Genomic DNA, 23,109 nt, shown 5'->3' with positions numbered 1-23,109 from the left:
AGATTTCTTTCTGTACAAATGCGCAGTTGCAGACGATCACTGCAAATCTGCTTCCTTGAGGAGCTAACAGCCCTCATGGAGCAAAGCTCTGGACCCCAGTTTGAGACACCGATTTAGACCAACTCCACCTTTCGTGAGGCCTAAGGCCAGCTAAGCACTGCTGCTGAGACCCGCTCTCACGCTCCTTCATCTCACGCAGACGAGCCCCACTGCGGCAGAGCAGGACCCCCCTCCTGGGTCCCTGCAGCTCCACATCCCTGGGCCTCCAGGGCGCCTCCTTGCTGACTCTGTCTGTGTCCGTGTGCACACATCTGGGAACATGTGCGTGTCTCTGGGTGAGTGTCTCGCGTGTATCCTGGTGGGGGGGAGGGAGTGTCCACCAGTCCGTCTGCTTGTGCATGTACACGTTTGCCCTAGACACTAAGGGAGGGCACTGGCTGGGAGGAGGCCGTCACCAAACTGGACTCGAAGTCTGGTGGACATGGCCCGGGACACCCAAGCCCTTGCCCTGGCCCCTGTCCCACCATTCACCCCCTTGCCCTCTCTACTCCTCATCTGGGTCAGGGACTGTTCTCACTCTGCCACCTCCACATCTGTCCTCTCTGGGCCTCTGCATGTGCCCCTCTCTCTTGCTGAAGTGCCCTTCATTCTTTCACTGAGGATGCCCAGTTCATCCTTCAGGGATGGTTCAGAGGCTCAGAAACCCCTTCAATCGGGAGGATTCACCTATCCGCTGCCCCCCTCCCCAACTCCTACAGTGCCTTTCCCCTCATCAGGCATATATTTTTTTTAATGTTTTTTTAATGTTTATTTTTGAGAGAGAAAGACAGAGTGTGAGCAGGGGAGGGGCAGAGAGAGAGAGGGAAACAGAATCTGAAGTAGGTTCCAGGCTCCACGCTGTCAGCACAGAGCCCATTGCGGGGCTCGAACTCACAAACCATGAGATCACGACCTGAGCCGAAGTCGGATGCTCAACCGACTGAGCCACCCAGGTGCCCCTAAAAAAATTTTTTTAATGTTTATTTTTGAGAGAGACAGAGAGACAGAGAGACAGAGCGTGAGTGGGGGAGGGTCAAAGAGAGAGGGAGACACAGAATCTTAAGCAGCCTCCAGGCTCTGAGCTGTCAACACAGAGCCCGACACAGGGCTCAAGCTCACAGACTGCGAGATCATGACCTGAGCCAAAGTTGGACGCTTAACCAATTGAGCCACCCAGGCGCCCCAGACATATATTTTTAAATGTTGATGTATTTATTTTTGAGAGAGGAAGAGAGAGAGCAAGCAGGGGAGGGGCAGAGAGAGAGAGAGAATCCCAAGCAGGCTCCGTGCTGTCAGCATAGAGCCTGACGTGGGGCTTGAACCCACAAACCATTATCATGACCTGAGCTGAAACCAAGAATCAGATGCTCAACTGACTGAGCCACCGAGGTGCCCCTCTCCTCATCAGACGTATTAAATTGTAATGGCCCACTTGATGACTATGTGGCCCCAAACCATAAACTTTTGGGGACGAGGAGTGGTCTGATCTGACTTTGGTTCTCCTGCACACAGAAGAGGGCCAGACATGCAGTAGATGTTCAGGGAAGGTATGCTGGGTGAACGGGGGGGATGGAAAGAAGGATGGGTGGGTGGGTGGATGGAGCGTAATGAGGAAGAAGCAGGAGAAAGGAAGGAAGTGTAGGATAAAGCTAGTGGGCAGCCTAAGAGCAGAAAGACCCTAAATGGCTCGCAGTAGGAAAGACTGGACAGTGGGGAAGAGAAGGAGGAGAGGGGGCACGTGGGGAGGGAGAGGAAGGTGGGCAGAGAGCACCCAGCTGGGGAGACCAGGCCTCAGTCTCTGTCTGGGGTCTCTGCAGTTCTTTCAATTTCAGAGCAACTACCACCTGGTGCCAGCGTGCCTTCCAGCACTCAGCCACCTTCTCTTGAAGCCTGGGATGTGATTCTTCCTTTTCTAGCTCTTTCCTTAGGGGCACTGGCACCTCCTGGACCTAGAGTGTGCTAGTAGAAATGGACACAGTATGGGCCCCAGATGGCCCCCAACCCATTTTCAATGGTTTCTTTCCAAGTTGCATGCACGTCCTCACGGTGTCTTACTGGCTGGGATGGGGACTGGGGCAGAGACGCCTCCTCTGTGGCCCCTACACACACAGAGCCCTCTGTCCTGGGCACTTCCACTCCCAAGCATCCTGACTTGAGCCCAGCAGCTAAGGTCATCTTGCCTCCCCCCAGCCTGGCCCTGGGCCAGCAGGAAAGGTTTGGCCATATGTGGCAGAGACAGGACTTGTGGAAGCTGAAAGATTTCCCCCGTGCTCCCCTAAAAGGGCCAGAATGGGACACCCAGGAGTGTTAATACCCAGGGAAGGGAATCTGGGAATTTGGCCACATGATTCAGGATTTGGGGACAGAGGCTGGCCCACCTCCTGCCCACAGGGCCATCTCACCCAGTGTGAGACGATCTGAGGGTGGGCCTGAGTGGCTACTTGCCAGGCCTCCGGGGGGCACCCCCAGTGCTGCTCGCCACACCACCCTCTCCACACGTAGCCCTGGTGCTCTGCCCCCGGGGCCTGCACGGGGCCCTCTGACACCGTATGTGCTTTCCTAGAGGCTGTGGAGACCAGCCTCTAGGCTGCTCTAAGCAGACCACTGGTCACCGGGGGTTCTGCCCAGCCCTTCTGAGAGTCTCCTGCTCACTTGTGAAGACCCCCCTTCCCCCCACTCATGGCTCGGCCTCCACCAGGACTGTGGGGCTCACCTGGCTGGGATCAGTCTGCTCAGGCTAGCCACCAGGCCTTTACCCTCTCCCAGAGCCCTTTTTTCCCTCATCCTCTGGGACTCAACTCTTCCAAGAGGCCTCCTCTGACCTCCCCAGCCCCCAAGGGACTTCTCCAAACCCCAAGCTTTCAATCTGGACCAGACGGGTTAAGGCAGGCTGTGTACCACCAAAGGGCGCTTTCTGGGGCCACAGTAGGAACAGTACATGCTGGAGTTGCGTTGTGTGGAGGCCCTGCTCCAATCTGTTCCTCCTGGGCATTCCCTTTTCCATGGTGTCCCTAGGCCCCTCACCCAACTTTGGAATCCCCAAGGTCAGGGCCTAGAATCCCCTGTTTCTCTGCCCCCCTGGTATAGGTGGGCACAGGCTGGCTCAGCTGGTGCCCTGGATTCCCTGGGGGGGGGGGGGCACGATCCTGCCAGCTGTCTTGGGCCACCTGACCCAAGGATCAACAGCTGCTCCTGCAGGAAGGCTATATCCTGAGCCTGGGCAGGGGTCTCGGCTGCCCCCATCAAGACGTCATCCGGGCCCTAAAGTGCCCGGGCCCTGTCCCCATCGCAGCTCAGCTCCTGGCCCTGCAGGCCTGACACCAGCATCTCCTGCAGGTACATTCGGTCCAGGATCCTGAGGTCTCCTCACAGCCTCCAGACCACATTGTCTGGAGCCTGAACAAGTTCTTCCCTACCTTCTAGGCTTTGTTTTCCCATCTGGACCCAGAGGGGAGTAGGCCGGGTGATGGCAGCGTCTTTCCCAAATGTTGAGGGGGAGGGAACTGAACAGAAATCTTCACACTGCCCTCCTCTGCCAGCTGCTGCTCTAAGAAGGAAGACCAAAGAATGAAGTAGAAGGCAGGCCCGGTGTTCAGCGCCCTGCCAGGCACCCACTTAGAGAAGGGCTCTGGCCCACGGGGCCCCTGGCTCCTCTGGTCCAAACACAGCTGGGCTTTTTCCATTTCCGTCTGCAGTAGCACGATCTTGCCCATCCTCTGCCACCATGCCCTTCACCCATAACCGGGCGCCCTGACCTGTCTTGTGTGACCCAGTCTGGCCTCCACTCCTGTCTCTGGGATCCCTGCAGCTGGTGCCTCTCCTGCGCCAGGTGGGCCAGGGAGCTTTCCACCTGTTGCCAGGAGGGCTGAAGGCAGCACAGAGCCCCTGCAGAGAGCCATCCCTGTCCCCAGGCCCGGCAGTGTCTGTAGATTTTGATAAAGCAGGCAGACTCCACAAAGCCCACAGACTCCACCGCTGTGATAAGCCCCACCAAGGGCCCGGCTGCTAGCCCAGCACAGACCCGAGTCCTGGCTTGTACGCCTGGGACTGTGCCCCACAGCTCTGAGGGGCTGCTGTAACCACTATAGGCTCCAGACACGTAACCCTCCACCTCCAGCTGGACCTGAGACAGCACTCCTCCACACTAGCTGCTGATGGCTTTGGAGCTCCAGCAAAAGGAGTAGGGATGCTGTCATGGAATGCTAGAGAGCTGGGAGGCAGGAGCAGACAGGTGGGTCCCCAGGGTCACCCCCAGCATGGTAGGGAGCAGGAGCTCTAGGAGGGTCAGCTGTGGGCTGAGACCCCCGGTGACTAAAAGCTTAGGAGCCTAGGCCATCGCAGTGTGGTGCTGCCCACATGGGGCAGGGGTCCCGGGGGCCTCCCCTAGAATCTTCAACTTGCATGAACCTTCACCTTCCTCACTCCCTGGGGATTGCAGCTTTCGCCAGGGGCAACTGGGCCTTGGAAACTTTTCTATCCACTGAGCTGAAACCAGCTGCCTCCCTCCCTCTGACTCTCTGGCCGGGGGGTGGGTGGGTGTCACAGGGACCCTGGCCCTTCCTTTGCCTCCAATCCAGTGCCCCCAGCCACACCAGATAATGCACTGCACACCTCCAGGGGCGCCATCACAGAAATGACACTATTCACAGAAGCTCTGTTGGGGGACTCGATTCCTGTTTCGTTTGGATGCCCCAGACCTTGACAAGCCTTCCTGAGAACATGACCCCAGATGTGGGCAACCAGCCCGGAGCATTCTAGAGCTCTCGGCCTGGGAAGAGGATTTTCTAGCTCAGGGGTGCTCCCTGGGCCTGCAGATAAGCAAGGAAGACCAGGGAGAGAAGGACGGGAACCTCACTATGTGCCCCAGAGTGAGGAGCTCACAACAGGGCCCTGCAGAGTCCCAGCTCGCATCCCTGCATCTGCGGCGCCTGTACTCGCTCAATAGGGCCTCCAGCGCCGTCCACAGGTGGTCAGCCAACGCTGCCAGCTGCGCTCTGCCAGCCATACCCGCAGGTCCTTCTCTGACGGCCTCCAGTCCTGCTCCAGGGCTCTGTCTGAGCACCTGCCAGGAAAGAGGAGCCCAGCCTCGGCTTGGGCCTCAGGGGCTGCTGTGCCCACCTTCCCCACACTCACTTGCACCCTTCAGTGGGGCTTGGTGAGCAGGCATAGTCCAGTGGCCAGAAGTTACGGGAGTGCCAGGGAGAGCAGAAGGGGCCAGGCATCAGGTCCACGGGGCTCTGCCTCAGTGTGGGTCCTGAGAGCAGGACAGATGGGAAGCCCTGGAGTTGGGGCAGTCCTGCCTTCCCAGAGCATCAGCTTCTGAGACCCCTCTTCAGACATGGAAACTGAGGGCCCGGGGCTGAACATGCACCTAAACCTGTCAACCCCAACCACTTGGCCTCGACTTTTCCCTGATGATTCAGACTACAAATAAACACCAGCCTCAGCCCCCCTGAAGTTTTCGGTTCCAACAGCTTCTATGAGCTGTGATGCTGACCATGGCCTGGCCGCTTGCTAAACAACCAAGCTCATCTGGCGCTCTCCATCTTGGACAGGGGGAGCTGAAGCTCAGAAGGGCTCACCCGTTGCCCCAAGGTCAAGAAGGGAGTCCACTGTGAACTGGGCCCACACTCCCCCACCCCTGCTGCTCCCCTTCCCAGTGTGGGAGTCTGGAGATGGCAGGGGACAGGGGAACATCTGGGGGACATGGTAGTTTAGCTCTAATGTGGGGGTCAGAGCCCTTAAGCCAAGTTACTGCTTCACTGCCCTCTTTGGCTTCTATAGCCTCAGCTGTAAGGTAGGGGCCCTGAGCCCTAGGCCCCACCAGTTTGGTTAAGGGGCCTCATGGGGTCGATAGGGGCTGCACACTCCACTTGTCCTTATGCCCACCCACTTCACCTCCAGGGTTTGGGCTTCAGAATCCTAGCACTGTCTCTCTACCCACACCCTTGGGCACCAGGCACCCTGCCCCAGCTCTGTGCAGGCACAGGGAGAAGGTGCTCACTGAGGACAGCGTCACTGGGCTGAGCTCCCCCACCCCCTAAGTGACTTGCTCACTCCTCACATTCCCAGACCCGCCCCCTGTTCAGGACGGCACTGGCACCCACCAGCCCTCTCCCCTCAGACACCTTGCCGATCTCCTCTCCCGTCTCCAGACCCACATTCTTGCAGCCCCTCCGGAGCTGTCTCTCCACATTTCCTCTCCAAAATGGACCATGAAGACTGGCCACCGCCCCGCTCTCCCAGGCCCTGGGGAGCACCCACAACTCCCCTCCCGCTGGGTGCCCTGTCTTCCCACTAAAAACAGGCGCTCCCCACGGTAGCCCCCAGCGCCCCCTGAGAACCCGAACTCTGCCTGGCTTGGTCGTGGAAGGGCTCGTGGTCTGCCGGAGTAGGGAGTGGCACACACCAGATGTTGAACTTGCAGAGCCTGTGCAGAGGAAGGCACGGCCCTCAGTGCTGTGGGAGCACAGGGAAGGGGAGCCTGACTCCCCCTTGGAGCACCCAGGAAGGCTTTCCAGACAGGTGATCCTACAGCCGAGGCCCAAAGATGAATTAACAGCCCCAGAGAAGACAAAGATGGATGTGGCAGTCAGGGTGGGCAGGACAAGGAGGGGATCAGAGGAGCTGGGGCCTGGAGGGGGCAGCACGCTGAGCTAGGAGCCCAGCAGGGCAAAAGGGACATCAAGAGGGACAAGAGTTGCTGGGGGTGTCAGGTGGCTGGCAGCACGGCACAGGGCAGGGGCATTTCCCTGGGGCCTTTGAACCAGGCTGCAGTTCTCAGCCCACACGGAAAAAGACTTGGTGCGCACAAGGGTAGAGGCCTGGGGAAAGAGGCTGGTCCTTGAAGGTCAGAGGATGTGGAACAAGGTTCCTGGAAAGGCATGGAGCAAGGCTCCTGGAGACGACCCACTGGCTTGAGCTCCCCAGGCGAGTTCCCAAAATCTCAGCCTTGGAGGGATGAGCTGAGAGGGTTGGGGGTGGGAGAGTTACCTTTACTTCACCTCAGGTCAGATCTTTTTCCAAGTGCCTGATACTCTGCCTCTTTTTCTTCTAGGTGTGATTTCTTTCTGGAACAAAAAGACAAGCTCTAATGAAAACAATGAAGCTCTGATGGTAGAATCTGAGGCACGGACAGCTACTGAACTGCAGATTTTGGAGAAGGGGCTGGGAGATGGCTCCTGTTCCATTTCAGAAAATGAGATTGGCTTCCTTACTGGGAGGCAGGGCTCCTGGGTTCCTAATATGGAAAGGGATGGTGGGAAGATGGGCCGGCTTAACCCTTAAGAACCTGGCTCCCAGGGCAGGGCTGGAGACGGGAGTTCCCCTCTCAGCTCCTCCACCCTCAGCTGCCCACGCGGTCCTGGCTTCCAGAAGCCTTGGAAACCGCGGGCAACGCGACGCGGTGCGGGGAGGAGACACAGAGTCCATTCACCTCGTGTGAGTGGATGAAACCCCAGACGAAACCAGGCTGGTGTGGCTGCGGCCTGTGGCCAAGCACGGGGGCCGGGCAAGAATGGCAACTCATTGCCTCCAGCCCTGAGGCAGGATTCTAAGGGATCGGGGACAGCAGGGCTCTCGGTGACCCACAGCACAGTCGAAGCACCTCCTGAATTTCTGTATTGGGGAGGCGGGTGCCTTTGGTTGGAAGGGGACCGGGAGCCGTTTTGAGGCTGCGTTAGCGTAGCAAGCCTCCCGTTTTCCCCTAGCTTCGGTTGTTTACTTCGGATGGGGGGGGGGGGAGAGCATCTAACATAGAATTGGGGGGATTAAGCAGCCCCTCGAGCCACGCCGTCAGTTTAAGGGAACGCCAGTGACAGAAGGCGAGGTGAAGCACCGCGCCTCTGGGAGGGGTGGCTCCGCAAGCACGGCGCCTGCGGGGGCGGGGGCGCGACGCCTCGCATCAGGGGCGTGCCCAGCCCTCATTGGGGAGCGGGCGCGGCCTGGAGGCGGGAAGGCGGGCGGCCCGCCCTCACAGAGCCGTCCCGGGAGGGGCGGGGCATCGTGCCGTTCAGGCCCTGGCGTGGGATGGGGGCAGTGAGGGGCCGCAGCCTCCCGCTTAGCGGGGCGACGCTAGCGAGGGCCCTGGGGCGCGAACTCTCACAAACCGTGAGGTCTCCTCAAAGGACCACACCTCGGTTTTTCTCCCGTGGAAAAGTGGGGTCTCGTCGTCCCGCCCTCACCAGGGGCGGGGCAGCGGGTGGGAGGGCCTTCAGCGATCCTGTCCTCGCGACCTCGGCCCAAGGGGGCGTCGAGTGATTCGCAAAAAAAGGCCAGCGGGGCTTGGCCGCGGCCGGGCGCGGGCTTTCCTCTGGCGGGGGTCTATTAAGCGGAGACACACTGCGAGTCCGCTCACTGCGCCGCTCAGGGAGAACGAGACTCCCTTTCCCCCAGACCCCGTGCCTCCAGAAGCCCCGCCGACGTGGCTCTCGGCTATCTTCCGCGAATCTGCTCTACATGCACATGGGAATGTGGGCGTGCCGCATGTCTTTAACCTCCCCGCACCCCCCCCCCCCACCCGCCACACACACAAAGAATAAGGTCTCATTTGCTTCTTCCACAAAACCGAGAGTCGCGACCGCCTTCCCGAACCTCGGGACACAGACTTCCGTCATCTCTGGCGCCCTCCGAGGTCCCGGGGCCAGGCGGGCGCTCAAGGCCCGTCCGATTTTCACTGAGGCGTCAGCGAAACAATGCCCGCTTCTCCGCGCGCAGGAAAGGGTTGGCGGGCACGGGGGGGGGGGGTCGGGTCCGACGAGCAGGCACGATCCCCGGCCGGGTCGGGGCTCCCAAAGCCCGCAGCGCGGAACGGCACCCTTGCGGAGCCCTGGGGCCTACGTGCGTCGCGACACGGCGGGGGGCGGGCCGCAGTCGGGGACGTCCCCTCTGCCCTCCCGGAACCAGTCTCCACTGCTGTCGCCTGGACCAGGACGGCGAAGACGGGTCCTCCAGAGCCTTCGAGTCGGGGGCTAGAGCGACCAGACCACCGAGCGAGGTCGAGCGAGGACTGGCGACGGCTGCGTCACGCGAGGGGCGGGGCCGCCGCGGGCGGAGGCCGGAGCCGGAAGCGGAAGAGGCGCTCGGAGCGGGGAGTGGGGCCTAGCCGCAGCCGGATCCTGGGAGACGGTGAGTGTGGGCCCAGGCCCGCGACGGCGGCGGCGGCAGCGGCGGGGGGTGAGTTGGTGAACAGGACGTGCTGGGTACGGGTCCCCGAGTTCCCGGTTCGGTCTCGGCCTACTCTCTTTCTTTCTCCTCGTCGGCCCGCCTCTGGCCGCGGCCCCGACCTCTCACCCCTGACCCGCCGCTTCTCCCCCGGAGGGGCGGTCACCACAGACCCCAACCTCTGGATCCCGCGGTGTCGGAATCTGAGCTGCCTCTGAGGCCCCTGCAGGGATCCAGTTTCGGCCCTGCACCTCCCGCGGAATGGGGTCGGGGTCCTACCTGGGAGAGCCTGGAGGGGCCTTCAGACCCCTCCCATACCCTTGGCTCGAGGCTGGGTCTGTAGACTCCTCCTCCCCGCGCGGCCTGGAGTTTGATTCTGGCTCAGGCTGGCCGTCCGCCTGCCCCCGGAGTCTCCCCTGGCCGCCACTGGCGGCGGTTATGGGGGAAGGGGCTCAGGTCTCTAAGACCCAGGGCACGTCTGGAGGGGACGCGAGCGAGAGCCGCGGGCCTCCAACGCGTTTTGTTGTGATGATGGAGCCGCTCCAGCCCGGGGGAGGGGCCAGCCCAAGTTGACAGTACAAATGCCCGGGCTGCTCCCTGGTCCGGGAGTCCCTGTGTGCTTTAGTTCCGGGTGCGGGTGCCCTGGTGTGGACCTGGGGTGGGAGTTGCCTGAGCCAGGCCCCCGTCGAGGCGGAGTTGGCGATCTTCCAGCTTCCCTCCTCCATGCCCTTGAAAAGGAGGAGCGTTTCACCCGGTGGTGGCGGCTTGTAAGGTGGCAGGTTTGAGGTTGCAGTGGTGGGGCAGCGTCAGCCAAAAATAACCATGGGGCGCTGGAGTGGCTGGGAACCGGGAGGGCAGACGCTGACCTGGCTGGCTGCTCTTCTCGTCAACCCAGTTCTCTGGCCAGGAACAGCAAATGAGAAGCCGACTAGGCCTATGCTTAGAGAAAAGCTGGCATCCTTGGCCTGGTTTCCTTTACGTTATCTCTTTCTTCTTTGTGTAAGAGTAGAGCCTTCCTGAACACAATTGTGACCCTTAACCTCTTTAAATAATCTATAGGCTGGCATTTCAGAGAATCAGAGGTAATTGATGAAAAATGGGACCTAGAGCCCTGACTAGGAAGATAATGAGGGATATCTGGTATTTCCAAAATTTCAGCTGCTCAGAATGTGTTAAGGGAGAAGTTATCTCTGCTGTGATTACTTTATGTGGTACTTAATAGCTCTCATACCTGTCATCTCCTTTGCCAAGTTGGCTGGGAGGTGTTATCTCCAATTTTCAGGTATGGTAACCGAGGCCTAGAGTGACTTATGTAAGGTCACAAGGCCAGTAAGTGGCAGCACTGGGATTTAGTTCAGGGTTTTCTACCCAGAGCTCTCTCTCTCCTTGGAGGAAGGGTCTTAAGAGGGAAAAAAAAAAAAAAATCCTTTATGCCCTAAGGCATTTAACATAGACCCAGAGGTGTTACCTTGAAGTTTTTTTTTTTTTTTTTACGAAAAAGTTGACTTCAGTAAAGCATTTGACCTGAAAGCATGTGCTAGGCATGTTAAAGAAGTGGCATGATTTAATCTTTGCAGAGCCCTGTAAGAAATTACTATCCCCTTGTTGCAAGAGGAAGTTGAAGGTCAGAGTAGTTTATTAATTTGCCTGAAGGCACACAGCTAGAAGTGGCACAGTGTCAGGATTCAGCCTGACATCTGTCTGACTCTGAATCTGTGCTCGGTCTACTAACATGAACACGTGCGGACCTAAGAATCCTCTAGGTCTCAGGAGGGAGTCTTTGGCCTGGTGCAGACCAAACCACGTCCCTCCTCCAGCTCTGGCGCTTTGTCCACCCAGCGAGGATGGGCAGACTTCTGCCTGGCCACTGGAGCATCTTCCGTGTCACTCAGTGAGGTGTGAGATGCTGCCTTCATTCCATAATTTGGGCACCTGACCCAGGGTGATTGCAGGAAAGCAGTGAAACATTAGTCACCTGATCAAAACAGAACAGCAGTTTAAGCTTGGGGGAGCTGCTGGTAATTTTACATAGTATTTACCTCTAAGAGTTGCTGCGCCCTGGGCTTCCAGGTGGATAGGGGAAGAAACCTGCTGGTGGGGAGATCGAGGGCAGTGACTTTCTCAGGATCATGGAGAAGCTTCTGGGGCTTTAGTCAGATATGCCTTGCTGCCCTGCTCATCTAAGGGGAGCGGTTGCGTTCTGCTCTCCTGATAGACCCTTCTCAGGAGATCGGGCAGCTGCAGTGGGTTTGTCCAAATGTGCTTAGCCAGGCAAGCCCAGGACTGACCACCATTGGAGGTTGGCTAAGGCCAAATAAAGGGTTGGGAGGAAGGCTGGCCACGGTCTCTGGCCCAGCCTTCCAATGGAGCCAGTGTCAGAGTTTTGGGTGTGGGTGGAACAGGGAGCTGCTCTCACACATCCATCTTTCCCAGCTGGTGTCTGATCTAGCCTGGCAATTTCCTGTGGTGGATTTAAGTCTCTGCGGAACAGGGATAGTGAGGTGGGGCCCTTTTGGCCTGCCACTCCAAGCTCACAAGCTTGCCAGGCACTCAGCCCTCCGGCTACTCCTGAGATGAGCACAGGAGAAGGTACTGGAACAGGGAATCTGGAAGGGGGCAGTAGTGGTACAGTTAGAGGGGAGGCACTGCTTGGCATGGCACCACAGGTGGCCTGAGGGGCCTTGGGCAAGAAACTTGGATGCCCTGAGGATGCTGACATCATTTACTGGTGCTGAGACAGAGCGTAGAGCAGCAGCAGGGGCTGGCCAGACCCCCACGTCTGTTTGGCCAGACTCTCAGATGGGCTAGGGAATGTCGGAGAGGCCCTGTGCACCTCCTTCTCCAAGGGCTGGTCTTCTTGTCTCTGCCTATGGCTCCTCCCATTGGTGTGTGGTCTTTGCTCCCTTGAGTGGGGTCCAGTTCAGGGTTTCAGCCAGGCAACTTGGCTTTAAACTTGAGGGTTTTCACCCTTTGCTCCTGTGTGTTGGCTTCCTGCCAACAGCCCTTTGACTCTGGCTTCTGGCTTGCAGACCAGTCGCTTCATACAACCCCACAGACAGGAGGGACTTGAACCCAGGAGGCTCTCCTTTCTCCCTGGCCTTGATCTCCTGTGATGGTGCTCACCATCACCCCCTACCCACCCCCCCAAATCCACATTCTATCTCCGCACCTGTGCTGGCTCCCCTGGTGCCCCGAGTGCTCAGGACGACGGTGCTGTGCTGGGGAGGCAGCTGTTTGTTTGTTCACTGGTGGAGAAGGGTGTTGCCCATTGTCTGCTGTTTGACCAGTGTGACCTCAGAGTTCTTCTTCACTTCATAAACCCCTGGGAGGGGCTGCCCCCAAACAGAACAATGGGCCTCTTCTTCAGGAGCTCCTAGGCTTCCCGAGCAGCCCTGTGGCTAGAGGTGGCTGGCTGCGTGTTTAGCAGGGCTCTCTGTTCCTTGTGGCCTAGATGCATCACTGTAAGCGATACCGCTCCCCTGAGCCAGACCCGTACCTGAGCTACCGATGGAAGAGGAGGAGGTCTTACAGTCGTGAGCACGAAGGGAGGCTGCGGTATCCGTCTCGAAGGGAGCCTCCGCCCCGGAGATCTCGGTCCAGAAGGTGACAGGGGATTAGGTGGGAGGAAAGGGCTCCTTCCCTCACTGGGACCAGCGAGATGGCCTGGAGGCGTGTGGCAGCCCTGGGTCCCATCAGCTGCCTGCCGCCTCTGCCCTGCGGCACCTTGCTTACTGCCCCTGACCTCATGCGTTTCTGGGCCTCCGTATTCGCTGCCGTCCTTGCTGCCCCTTTGTCTATCCTTGAGTCTTTTTTTCTCCAGCCGCGTCCCCCCATTTTCAAAGCCAGCATCTTCCCTGCTGACCCCTGAGCCTTCCTCGATGGGGTTAGGAACACAGTGTTTGTCCTTTCCGGAGGTTGGTCCCTTGGCCCTGTCTTAGCAGCCACGGGGAGTTCTGGGGCGCTGGGACCCTCTGAAGCCCTCTCGCTGCTCACCTGCCCTGGTGCCCTGCCGCCTGCACTGGAGAGTTGCCACCAGCGGCCAAGGTCCTGGAGGCTGGACTTCACACATACACCCTCTCTCCCCTCCCCTCAGCTCCAACAGGCTGCCCTTGTGAGCTCTGTGTAGGGGTCTCCCCACATGGCTTCGGCCCAGAAGCAGAAACCTGGCCGGTGGGAGGAAGGTCCCCATCTCACCAGTGTCTTCGTCCCCCTCCTGGCAGCCACGACCGCCTGCCCTACCAGAGGAGATACCGGGAGCGCCGCGACAGTGACACATACCGGTGTGAAGAGCGGAGCCCATCCTTTGGAGAGGACTGCTATGGATCTTCCCGTTCCCATCATCGTCGGCGGTCGCGGGAGAGGGAGCCGTACCGGACCCGCAAGCACGCCCACCACTGCCACAAACGCCGCACCAGGTCTTGTAGCAGCGCCTCCTCGGTGAGTGGTGGCCAGAGTGTGCCGGCTGGGGCTTAAAGGCCTCACCTCTTTCTAGCCTCTCTCAGGCTGGCTGGTGTGGGTGAGTACTGCCAGCCCCGTGCACGCGCATTTGGTGTGTGTGCGCGTGTGTGTGTGTGTGTGTGTGTTGTCTGGTCCAGGTGCAGGGCTGAGCAGCAGGCCCGGCTCCTCTGTCTTCTGGCCCAGTGGCAGTGATAGGGGCTCTGGTTCCGGCGCTGGCTGGCCCCCGGCCTGTCTATGTCTCCACACGGCTCCAGGCACAGGCCACGTGGTGCGAGTGGCTAGGGACACGTAGAGAACCTGATAGGGTTGCCGGTCTGGAGCTGCGTGGCCTGGTCCTTCCCACCCAGAGATTGCCCGCACGTGCAGCCGCGTGTTCTGACTGGTGTGGACGGCACCCACCTCCACGGTCTCGTCTCAACACCCCTCCCGAAAGGCCTGGAGGCTGGAGTGCCCGCGGGTAGGGGACGTCTGCCTGTCAGTCGGCTCAGACCGGGAGCTTCCCCTCCGACCTCCAGCCAGGCCCTCTTCAGACCAGCCTCTTCCTGTGAGAGGCGGTCAGGACGAGGGGGACGGGCTGCCTGTGTGATCGCGCACCGGAAGAAATGGCAGAAAGGCCCGCAGCCCCAGGCCTTGTCCGCTCGCGGGCCGCATGCCAAGAGCGGGGCCTGGCGGTGTTCTTAGCATGGAGGTTGTATAGCTCTCTGCCGAGACTGGGAGCCCCCGCGGCACTCGGGCCCCTGCAAGGAAGGCCACTTGTGTGTCTCTCAGGTTACGTGCTGTCTTCTCTTCTCCTCCCCACCCCTCTTCCCTCCCGCCGGCCTGAGGAGTAGTGGCGGAGGACAGGCAGCCAGGCATCTTCTCTGCACAGCTTTCCTGGACTTCCTTGAGTGGCCACGGGTTGAGGGTTGACTGCAGGTGCCCTGCGTGGCCTGGTGGCCTCCCGCACACTGCCACACGCTGCTGCAGATGGCGGTGCGGGTCTGTGGCTCTGCTGCTTCTCTTTTTGGTGCCTTCTGTCATCACGAGGCTCAGGATGGCCTGGCCTGTGAGTATCACGGGTGTCAGGGCAGGAGCTGGCTTGGGGCCTATGTGGGCCATCGTGGTAGGAGGCCGGCTGGCCCAGAGGATCCCGGGCTCCTTCCCCGCTCGAGGCCGGTGGCACAAGGGCTGCTGACAGAAGGCCATTTCTGGTGGCGATGTGAAGTCTGGCCTCGGATGCTGTCTGGGGGCAGGTAGCAGCTTGGCTCTGAGTGGCAGCTGTCGGGCACGTGCAGGGCTGCGTGTGCAAACAGAGGCAGGCAAGGACGGGCTGGGCGTTCTGCAGCTGCCGCCCACGCTGGACGATCGGACCTGGGCTGAGCCAGCCACCTTCTTGCGCCGTTCTCGCTGCGTCTTCGTCCCGGCCGGAGCCATCACGGGAGGGCCCGGGAGGGGGACACTCAGTGGAGAAGGGAGTCGGGGCCGTGGCTCTCTGCGTGGCCCGGCCCCCCCGGCAGCAGAGGCTGGTTGTCTTTCTGAGCGTTTGCGGCGCCCTTCTCTTAGATAATGTCCGAGTTTTCTTTACATACCTGTAGCTGTTTTTACTTTTCTGTTTTTGAAGTCAGTTTGTGTCTTGACGTGTCCCTTGCAATATCCCTATCGTTATATATGCTGTGTGCCTTATGAAATGCTGGGATCTGGAAAATCCAACCAACCAACCCACCGGCTCCTCACCGTCTCCACCTCTGCCTTTGACTGACACCTCAATCTGTCAATCGGAACCGCCTACCATGCGATTGGTCGGATGGCGTTTCGGGGGGCGGTGCATGCAGAGAAGCCAACAGAGCAGTAAGCGCAGCAGCCGGAGTGTGGAAGATGACAAGGAGGGCCACCTGGTGTGCCGGATCGGCGATTGGCTCCAAGAGCGATGTACAGCCACCTTTCGTAAAACTTTACCTCTCTACTTTCTACCCCCCTTGTTAGACGAGACCTCTCCTGCCCGGAGGGGCCTCTATTGCGCGTGGCGCCTTAGCGGGGCCACCAGTAATTGCCTGAATGACACAGACGCTAGCAACTTCTGTTTTTAAGAGTGTAGCAGTGAGAGAGAAACCTTTTTTGTTTTTGAGAATTTGAATGCTGTGAACTTGCAGGAGCTGCCGACCCTCTGCCCTCCAGACCCTCACGCCCCGCTTCTTTTCTCTCCTAGATGAGATCGTGGGGAACCTGGGTGAAGGCACCTTTGGCAAGGTGGTGGAGTGCTTGGACCACGCCAGGTGAGCCTTCCTCCTGGGAAGAGCTAGCCTGGGGCTCCTGAGGGTGGCGGCGATCGGTTTATCCTTTTGCTTTTAGAAGGGTAGCACCATAGCAGGGTGCTGACCTGCACGTGTTGGGGTTCTGCTTGTCCCCAAAGGTCGGGAGACATTCCTGGGGTTCCGCAGGCACGTGCATCCCTGCCCAGGTAGTGCCGGCCAGTGAGCGGGGCTGCCCGTGTTGCCCCACGTCTTCAGGGCCGTGGTGGTGGGTGTTGGAGCAGGGCCAAGGCCCTGGCCCTTACGTGGTCTGGGGCCGCGTCCTGTGATCTCTTTTAGGGTTTGGGCCTGGCGGGGGGGGGGGGGGGGTTGACATATTGCTGTGCCCACACCAAGCATGGGCCCCCACCCTCGGAGGCCTGCCTGAGAGGCCGTGCACGTCCCAGTCGAGAGAGACCTGGGCTCTCTTACGTCACAGGCCGTTGCCTCCCCGGAGGTGGCCAGGGTTGATTGCGGGTCCCTCTGAGTGTACTCAGGTAGAGTTGGGGGTATACCTGTGTGTGTTCGGGTGCTTCGGGGGAACCTTGCCGCCTTCTAGGCTGAACAAGGAAACGCTCTCGTCCCTTTGCCGTTCCTCAAGGCCAGAACTCTTACCTTAGGCTGGGAGGCCACCTCCCTGGGGCCCGTGGCCTCCCTTAATGGCACTCTCTTTGGTTTGGTGTGCTGGCTACAGAGTGCTCGTGTCCACGCTGTCTCACTTGAGCCACATGCCACCTGTCCCGACCCTTCCACGGTGTTAGAGGTGAAGAGACACACTCGGGGTTTACCTGTACCCCCAGTTGTTGAGGGCTGGCACCAAGAACCACCACACGGGGAGCTCAGAAAGGACAGTTAGAGCCAGCAATCCAGTTAGCCCTGTCGTCCCCAGTAAGATGGTGACGGTGACTACAAGGAAACCTCCCTGGGCTCCCAGTTCCTGTTTAAACACCCCTTGGACCCAGTGGGGCCCAAAAGGTCAGGGCTGGGACCAGTGGGCCTAGGGATGGGTAGACCACACTGGCCAGAGAGACATGTGGCAGATCTGAGAGCTGTGGCACACGGGGGCAGCTGAGCTCTCTGGGCTGTGGCATTCTGAGCAGCCGGAGGGAAACTGAGCCAAGTCCCTAACGGGCAGGCACAAGGCTCAGGGGACTTTCAGGGGCTCCAAAGGGAGTTGGCCAGTGGGGGTGTTATGAGGAGGTGACCTCCAGCTCAGCAAAGGGAAGGGCCTTATCCCCAGAGCCCTCCAGCCCTAATGCTGGCTGCCTGTGGAAATGATGAGCTCCCTGTGTTGAAGAGGAGAATGCCATTGAGGGGTCCTGTTCTAGGAGCCTGGAGCAGGGTAGCCTTTCCTCTGAGGTCCTTCCCTGCCCTGGAAATCCAGGAAAACGGGATAGGGAGAGAAAAACCAGGTGTTCTCCAGAACATGCCTCTGCCCTGGGGCCAGGGAGACTTTCCTTAGGCACCATGGCCAGCCTCCCAGATACCTCACGGGGTCACGTCCTTGTGGACCAGGGCTGTGTCACTCCCGTCCCCCACCAGGCCTCTGAAGTCTGGCTGTCCCTCCCTGATAGCCATTGGGCCCGGCCGCCAAATCTCAGCAGGTCTCCTGCTCTGCTGGCATCCTGCAGGCGGCCCAGGGGCAGGGCCCAGGGGCTGGGAAATGCAGAGCAGGAATTGTTAAAATCCTCACTGGACACCAAAGAGGACTCCTGGCGCTCGGTGGTCTCTGAGAAATGTTGTGGCTGGTTGGTAGACAGGCTGGTGGGGCTGCAGGGAGTGTGGTAAAGGGAGTGATCCTGGGGCTCCCAATGAGGTGCTCCCCGGGGCACCCTTCTACTGGCACCCTTAACCTTCTTGCCAAGGGTTCCCCCCTAGAACCCCCACCCCAGGGGGAGCTGTTTGGAGATGTGCTTATTAGGAAGGTCAGGAAGTGCTGCAAGAAAGTTCTGGGTGGGATGGCCTGGCCAGGGTCAGGGCTGACAGGCCTACAGGTTGGGTTACTGAGTGAGCTGGTGCTGGTCCGTGGGCTAGGCCTCTGCTCCTCTGCCCACTGCCCTCTGGTTGCTGGCAGCTGGCTGACATCAGATAAGCCTAGGCTGGCACGGATGCCAAGAGCGCTAACTCACAGATGCCAGGGGAGAGTAGAGGTCTGGTGTCACCTGGGTGGCAGGGGTGTCTGGTGTCTGCTGTCTTCAGAGCAGGCCCTGTTCCTGGAGTCCTGGATGGTATTTGCCAGGAGGTGCCGGGTGGGGGTGGGGGTGGGGGGAAGGGCTGGGGCGCTTCTCACAAGAACTTGCACTTCCTTCCCTGGTCCCAGAGGGAAGTCTCAGGTTGCCCTGAAGATCATCCGAAACGTGGGCAAGTACCGGGAGGCCGCCCGACTAGAAATCAATGTTCTCAAAAAAATCAAGGAGAAGGACAAAGAGAACAAATTGTGAGTGTCGACCGGGAGCAGGAGGGAAGCCTTCAGTGGGGACGGTGTCCCCTCCAGCCCCGGGTGCCTAGACCCGGGGGCGGAGCCATGTCCTCTCACTGGCCCTAGGCCTTCTCCCAACTCCCAGAGCCAGGGGAGCTGGGCCAGTGAGTCTCGCCGAAGGAGCCTTTGGATTTCAGTCCAGCCTCCACCCCAAACATTTCTGTGTTCCCAGGCAGTCCCCCAAGCCCACTTCTGTGAATAGGGGCCTTGGGGGTCACGGCAGGTGTAGACAAGACGCACGCCTGAAGCCGTTGGGGCTCTGGCATGGTCAGAGAGCTCCGAAGGAGAGCCACCTCCGCGCGCACACAGGCTAAGCAGCTCCTCTCCCACAAGCACTGCGCTGAGCCCTGCAGACTCGAGAGGCTCAGTTAAGGGAGCTGGAAAAAGTGTGTGATGCCATCACTCTCTGAGGTGTAGGGATTATGCCCAGGTCATAATAGATGGGGCAGAACACCTAGGACCGGAATTCCCCCTACAGCAACAGAACTTTAGTCCTTGCCCTGAGCTGGTCTGGGGGACTTCTGTTGGGGAGACGTGCCCCAGTGGCCCGGAGTGGGGACTGGCTTCACCTGAGGGAGGGGCGGGGAGCCAGCCCCCGCCCCCCCAGCAGAGCCTGAGCCCCACCCATCGTCCTTCTCTAGCCTGTGTGTCTTGATGTCTGACTGGTTCAACTTCCACGGTCACATGTGCATCGCCTTTGAGCTCCTGGGCAAGAACACCTTTGAGTTCCTGAAGGAGAATAACTTCCAGCCTTACCCCCTACCACACGTCCGGCACATGGCCTACCAGCTCTGCCACGCCCTTAGATGTAAGTGACCACACTTCACGGGGCGTGTGGGGTGGCAAACTCGCCCGGCGGTCTTACGCTCCCCCGTTCACACCAGCACGCCATCCTACGGGGCCTGAGAGACACCAGGGCCCCTTTAGTTGACAAGCCTTCAGGTGGGAATCTCTGGGAGGATGGAGAAGCTTCAGTCCCCTCCAGGGGCCTCCTGAGCCCGCCTGTGCCACAGGCACTCGGGAAGGAAGGAGAGCGGCTGTAATCAGTTCGGCTACTAGTACCTTCTCACCTTCCCACAGAGGATGAAAGGTCAAAGCCTGCCCTGGCAGATCCCACGCCCAGGCGCTGCCCACACGGACCCCCCCTGTCTGGCCATCACATCCCATCTGCCCGCCAGCCTTTAAGAGCCTCTTTGGTGGCACACGTGCTCAGCACTGCGGGATTTGTGGGCAGCGCAGGACAGAAGCTCCTCGGAGAGGAGGTAGACAGGCCTAGGGCTAGGCTGTATGCGGTCCGCACAGATGGTGGGGACGGGGACGGATACTCCAAGCAAGGCGAGCAGCGCAGTGAGGGCCCAGAGCCCGGCACGTGCTGAAACTCACTCTGAAGAAGAGAGGGGCCCGTGCTGGGAAGAAGTGGGTCACAGCGTGCTGAAGGGGGCCTGGAGCCAGAAAGTGAGAGGTGGCGGGTGCCACCGTTGGTGGGGCAGGGGCCGGAGGAAATGGTAGGTCTATGTCCGCTCAGGCCTAGGTTGTGCTTCGCGGGTGGCCCCGTGGTTAGTTGAACGTTGTTCCCGCCATCTTGACATTCTTAATGACTTTTGAATCAAGGGACCTGCGTTTTCATTTTGCCCCGGGCCCTGCAGATCGCGTAGCTGCGCTGGGGAGAGGGACCCATGCCAGGGCTGGTGCTGCAGCTTTGGTGAGAGAGGCTCAGGAGGCCAGGCCCCCACAGAGGAGGTGAAGGGAGGTTTTCTAAGTGGGAAAAGTCTCCCCTGCCCCTCTCATAGAGTGTCAGGACCTTCCAAGGCCCCAAGCACAGAGGACCGTGGAGAGGGAAGCCGGTGTGGACGCAGTCTGGTATCCCTTGGCCCGCTGCTGAGGTTAGGGGTGGGCAAGGCCCTGGCGGGCCGGTTGTGGAGGAGGGAGCCGGCCCGGAGCTGGCGGGAGGAGCAGAGAGGCGGCCAGGGTTCTCAAGTTTCTGCTTTTTTCCTCCCGCTCTCTCAGTTCTACATGAAAACCAACTGACCCACACAGACTTGAAGCCAGAGAACATCTTGTTTGTGAATTCTGAGTTTGAAACCCTCTACAATGAGCACAAGGTATCGGTCAGGGCGAGGCCGAGGCTGTGCTCTGGGGTGGGTCGCCCATGGCACGGACTCCTGACCTGGCTCGCCCCCCTTGCCTGTCAGAGCTGTGAGGAGAAGTCAGTGAAGAACACCAGCATCCGAGTAGCTGACTTCGGCAGTGCCACCTTTGACCATGAGCATCACACGACCATCGTGGCCACCCGTCACTATCGCCCACCTGAGGTGATCCTTGGTGAGTGACTGTACAGCCCCCGGCCCTGATCCAGTGGACAGCCGTTGGGGGAGGGTACGGATAGAGACAGTGCCCGCCACCGGGGACCGATGCTGGAGTCACTGCGGTTGCCGACTTGGCCTTCCCGAGAAAGGGTTTCCTGTTGAGGTTGGGGCAAGAGTCCTGCCAGCCGGAGTGGCCGCTGCCCTTTGGCCTCTCGGCTGGGAGCACAGGGCTGAATCTCATGGTTTCTCCCCATCTTGGCTTTCAGAGCTGGGCTGGGCCCAGCCCTGTGACGTCTGGAGCATTGGCTGCATCCTCTTTGAGTACTACCGGGGCTTCACCCTCTTCCAGGTGAGGCCCATCCCGCGTCACTGCACTGCCCCGCGCGCTGCTCCCCTGGCAGGTGGCGGGGCCGGTGCGGGGAGCCCTTCAATTCAACCACCCACCAGTCGGGGAGTCTGGTGCTCAGCCTCGGGATGGAGGGCCAGGGCGGGAGGAGTGAAGGGCAGAGATGGGCCCAGGCAGGGCACGTTTTGGGAAGAGGTGTGTGGTGATGGAGGAGTCCACCGAAAGGCTGAGGGGTGTGAGCCTGACCTTGAGGGAACAGGCTGGCAGGCTGCCACCGGGTCACAGACCGGGGCTGCTGTTCCACTGGTGGATTTGCCTCTCCTGGGGCAGGGAGGGTACCTGCCCATCTTTTCTGTCCCTTATTTTCTCTGAGGCTGGTACTGACCCCTGCTTGCTCTATCCACGACCTTCCAATAGACCCACGAGAACCGAGAACATTTAGTGATGATGGAGAAGATCCTGGGGCCCATCCCATCGCACATGATCCACCGTACCAGGTAAGGAGCCGGGTAGCGCCCTTGGGGCTGGCCTCTGGGGCCTTTCCGGTCTTGGCAGTGGGTCACGAGCCTGTCTTTCCGGGACAGCCTGGCTCCTCCGGGCTCACAGCGGCCTTCCCTGCTGTACACACCGAGAGCCTCGGCGGACTGCTTGCCCTGCTGGGTCAGGCTGGCTAGGAACCCCCACCCCCACCTGGCTTTGCTGCCGTTCCAGAGTGCCGCGGTCTTCCCCGACCCCCACCCGAGACTTGTGGCCCCCTCCCCACCCCTACCACTTGACCTTTCCCTCACTTTCAGGAAGCAGAAATATTTCTACAAGGGGGGCCTGGTTTGGGATGAGAACAGCTCTGATGGCCGGTATGTGAAGGAGAACTGCAAACCTCTGAAGGTCAGTTTCTGGCTTCCCCCAGCTCCTCTCAGGCCGGGGAGACCCCAGGCACTGGGCAGACACACAGCAGAGACAGGCCAGGCCGCTAAAGGCGGCCTCCTCGCCCGGGCTCTGCCTGGAGCCGCACCTGAGGCTGCTGGGTGCCGGCACGGGGCTTCATGCAAACTGCCCCAGAGGGGCCCTGAGCCCTACCCCTTCCCCAGAGGGTGGCTATGGACGTAATTGGGGAACAGCAGAAGAGCCAGATGTCAGAAACCTTGTTGCCTCCTGTCCCTCTCTCCTCTCAATTTTGGGAAGAACTAGGCAGGACAGAGGTGAGGGGGAGGGGACACATAGACACGGCCCGGAAGCCTCTGGCAACTGCATTTGGTGCTCGGACAAGCGAATTCTGCAGAGGTGATTTCTACCCACCTGTCAGGACTTTGCATGCGGGGGCAGAGGCACCAAGCCAGCAAGACACCCAGTAGCCTGACAAGTTCAGAGCAAAACGCCCTACACAGGCATGAGAGGAAAAGAGCTGCTCACTGTCCAGGAGGGGAGACGTAGTCCTCCGGGGAGGTGTCACTGCCTCCTTGACCCCTGCAGCGAGGCTTCCCACAACCCTGCCGTCACACTGAGGCACCTTATGTCCCTGAGCAGAGTTACATGCTCCAGGACTCCTTGGAGCACGTGCAGCTGTTTGACCTGATGAGGAGGATGTTAGAATTCGACCCTGCTCAGCGCATCACACTGGCGGAGGCCCTGCTGCACCCCTTCTTTGCCGGCCTGACCCCCGAGGAGCGGTCTTTCCACACCAGCCGCAACCCAAGCAGATGACAGACGCAGGCCACCACGTGCGATGGAGAGCGGGACTGGGCTGCCCGGCCCCTCTTCTCCAACCTCCACCACCACCAGGCCCCAGGGCCAGAGCCACCAAACGAACAGTGCAATGTGAAGGAAGGCAGGAGCCCGCAGGGGAGGGGACTTGATACCCGGCTGCCAGAAAGCACAGATTTGACCCAAGCTATTTATATGTTGTAAAGTTATAATAAAGTGTTTCTTACTGTTTGTAACCCCTGGTACCGGTGTGTCCGTCTCCAGGCTCCTTGCCTTCTCCTCCCCCTACCTGATTAATAAAGTCTTTCTTAGCAGTTCAGCTTGTGGAGAGCTAAGTGTGAACTGGGCACG

At 59.8% G+C, this 23,109-nt stretch overlaps 1 protein-coding gene and 2 long non-coding RNA genes across 6 annotated transcripts; 1 reads left to right on the top strand and 2 right to left on the bottom strand.

The window, feature by feature from the left end:
* Positions 1-1,031: 1,031 nt before the first annotated feature.
* On the bottom strand, positions 1,032-10,651 carry LOC131516263 (uncharacterized). 3 transcript variants are annotated; one of them, XR_009263960.1, is made up of 5 exons: positions 9,481-10,651; positions 7,033-7,279; positions 5,173-5,293; positions 3,456-3,586; positions 1,032-1,988 (listed from the first exon to the last, which is right to left on the bottom strand). It is a non-coding gene; the product is annotated as an uncharacterized LOC131516263 (long non-coding RNA). The 3 variants fall into 3 exon arrangements; XR_009263958.1 differs by lacking the exon at positions 9,481-10,651 and having other exon boundaries at positions 7,033-8,519; XR_009263959.1 differs by lacking the exon at positions 9,481-10,651 and having other exon boundaries at positions 3,456-3,581; positions 7,033-8,519.
* Positions 9,037-23,077, top strand: CLK3 (CDC like kinase 3). 2 transcript variants are annotated; one of them, XM_058737055.1, is made up of 13 exons: positions 9,037-9,165; positions 12,653-12,804; positions 13,422-13,638; positions 15,471-15,567; positions 15,845-15,911; positions 18,247-18,363; positions 19,047-19,213; positions 20,413-20,507; positions 20,598-20,727; positions 20,978-21,060; positions 21,475-21,554; positions 21,852-21,942; positions 22,582-23,077. In XM_058737055.1, exons 2-13 carry the CDS (start codon positions 12,653-12,655, stop codon positions 22,756-22,758), a joined length of 1,473 nt encoding a protein of 490 aa, XP_058593038.1. In that variant the 5' UTR covers positions 9,037-9,165; the 3' UTR covers positions 22,759-23,077. The 2 variants fall into 2 exon arrangements, with proteins under 2 accessions (XP_058593038.1, XP_058593039.1); XM_058737056.1 differs by having other exon boundaries at positions 9,126-9,213.
* LOC131516262 (uncharacterized) lies at positions 10,740-12,658 on the bottom strand. The gene is made up of 2 exons (XR_009263957.1): positions 12,371-12,658; positions 10,740-11,176 (listed from the first exon to the last, which is right to left on the bottom strand). It is a non-coding gene; the product is annotated as an uncharacterized LOC131516262 (long non-coding RNA).
* Positions 23,078-23,109: the final 32 nt, after the last annotated feature.

This window comes from Neofelis nebulosa, chromosome 7 (assembly GCF_028018385.1).
Source record: "Neofelis nebulosa isolate mNeoNeb1 chromosome 7, mNeoNeb1.pri, whole genome shotgun sequence".
In the NCBI taxonomy this organism is placed as follows: Eukaryota; Metazoa; Chordata; class Mammalia; order Carnivora; family Felidae; genus Neofelis; species Neofelis nebulosa.
Note: the sequence above shows the minus strand (reverse complement) of the source record. Positions and strands in the feature narration are given on the sequence as shown.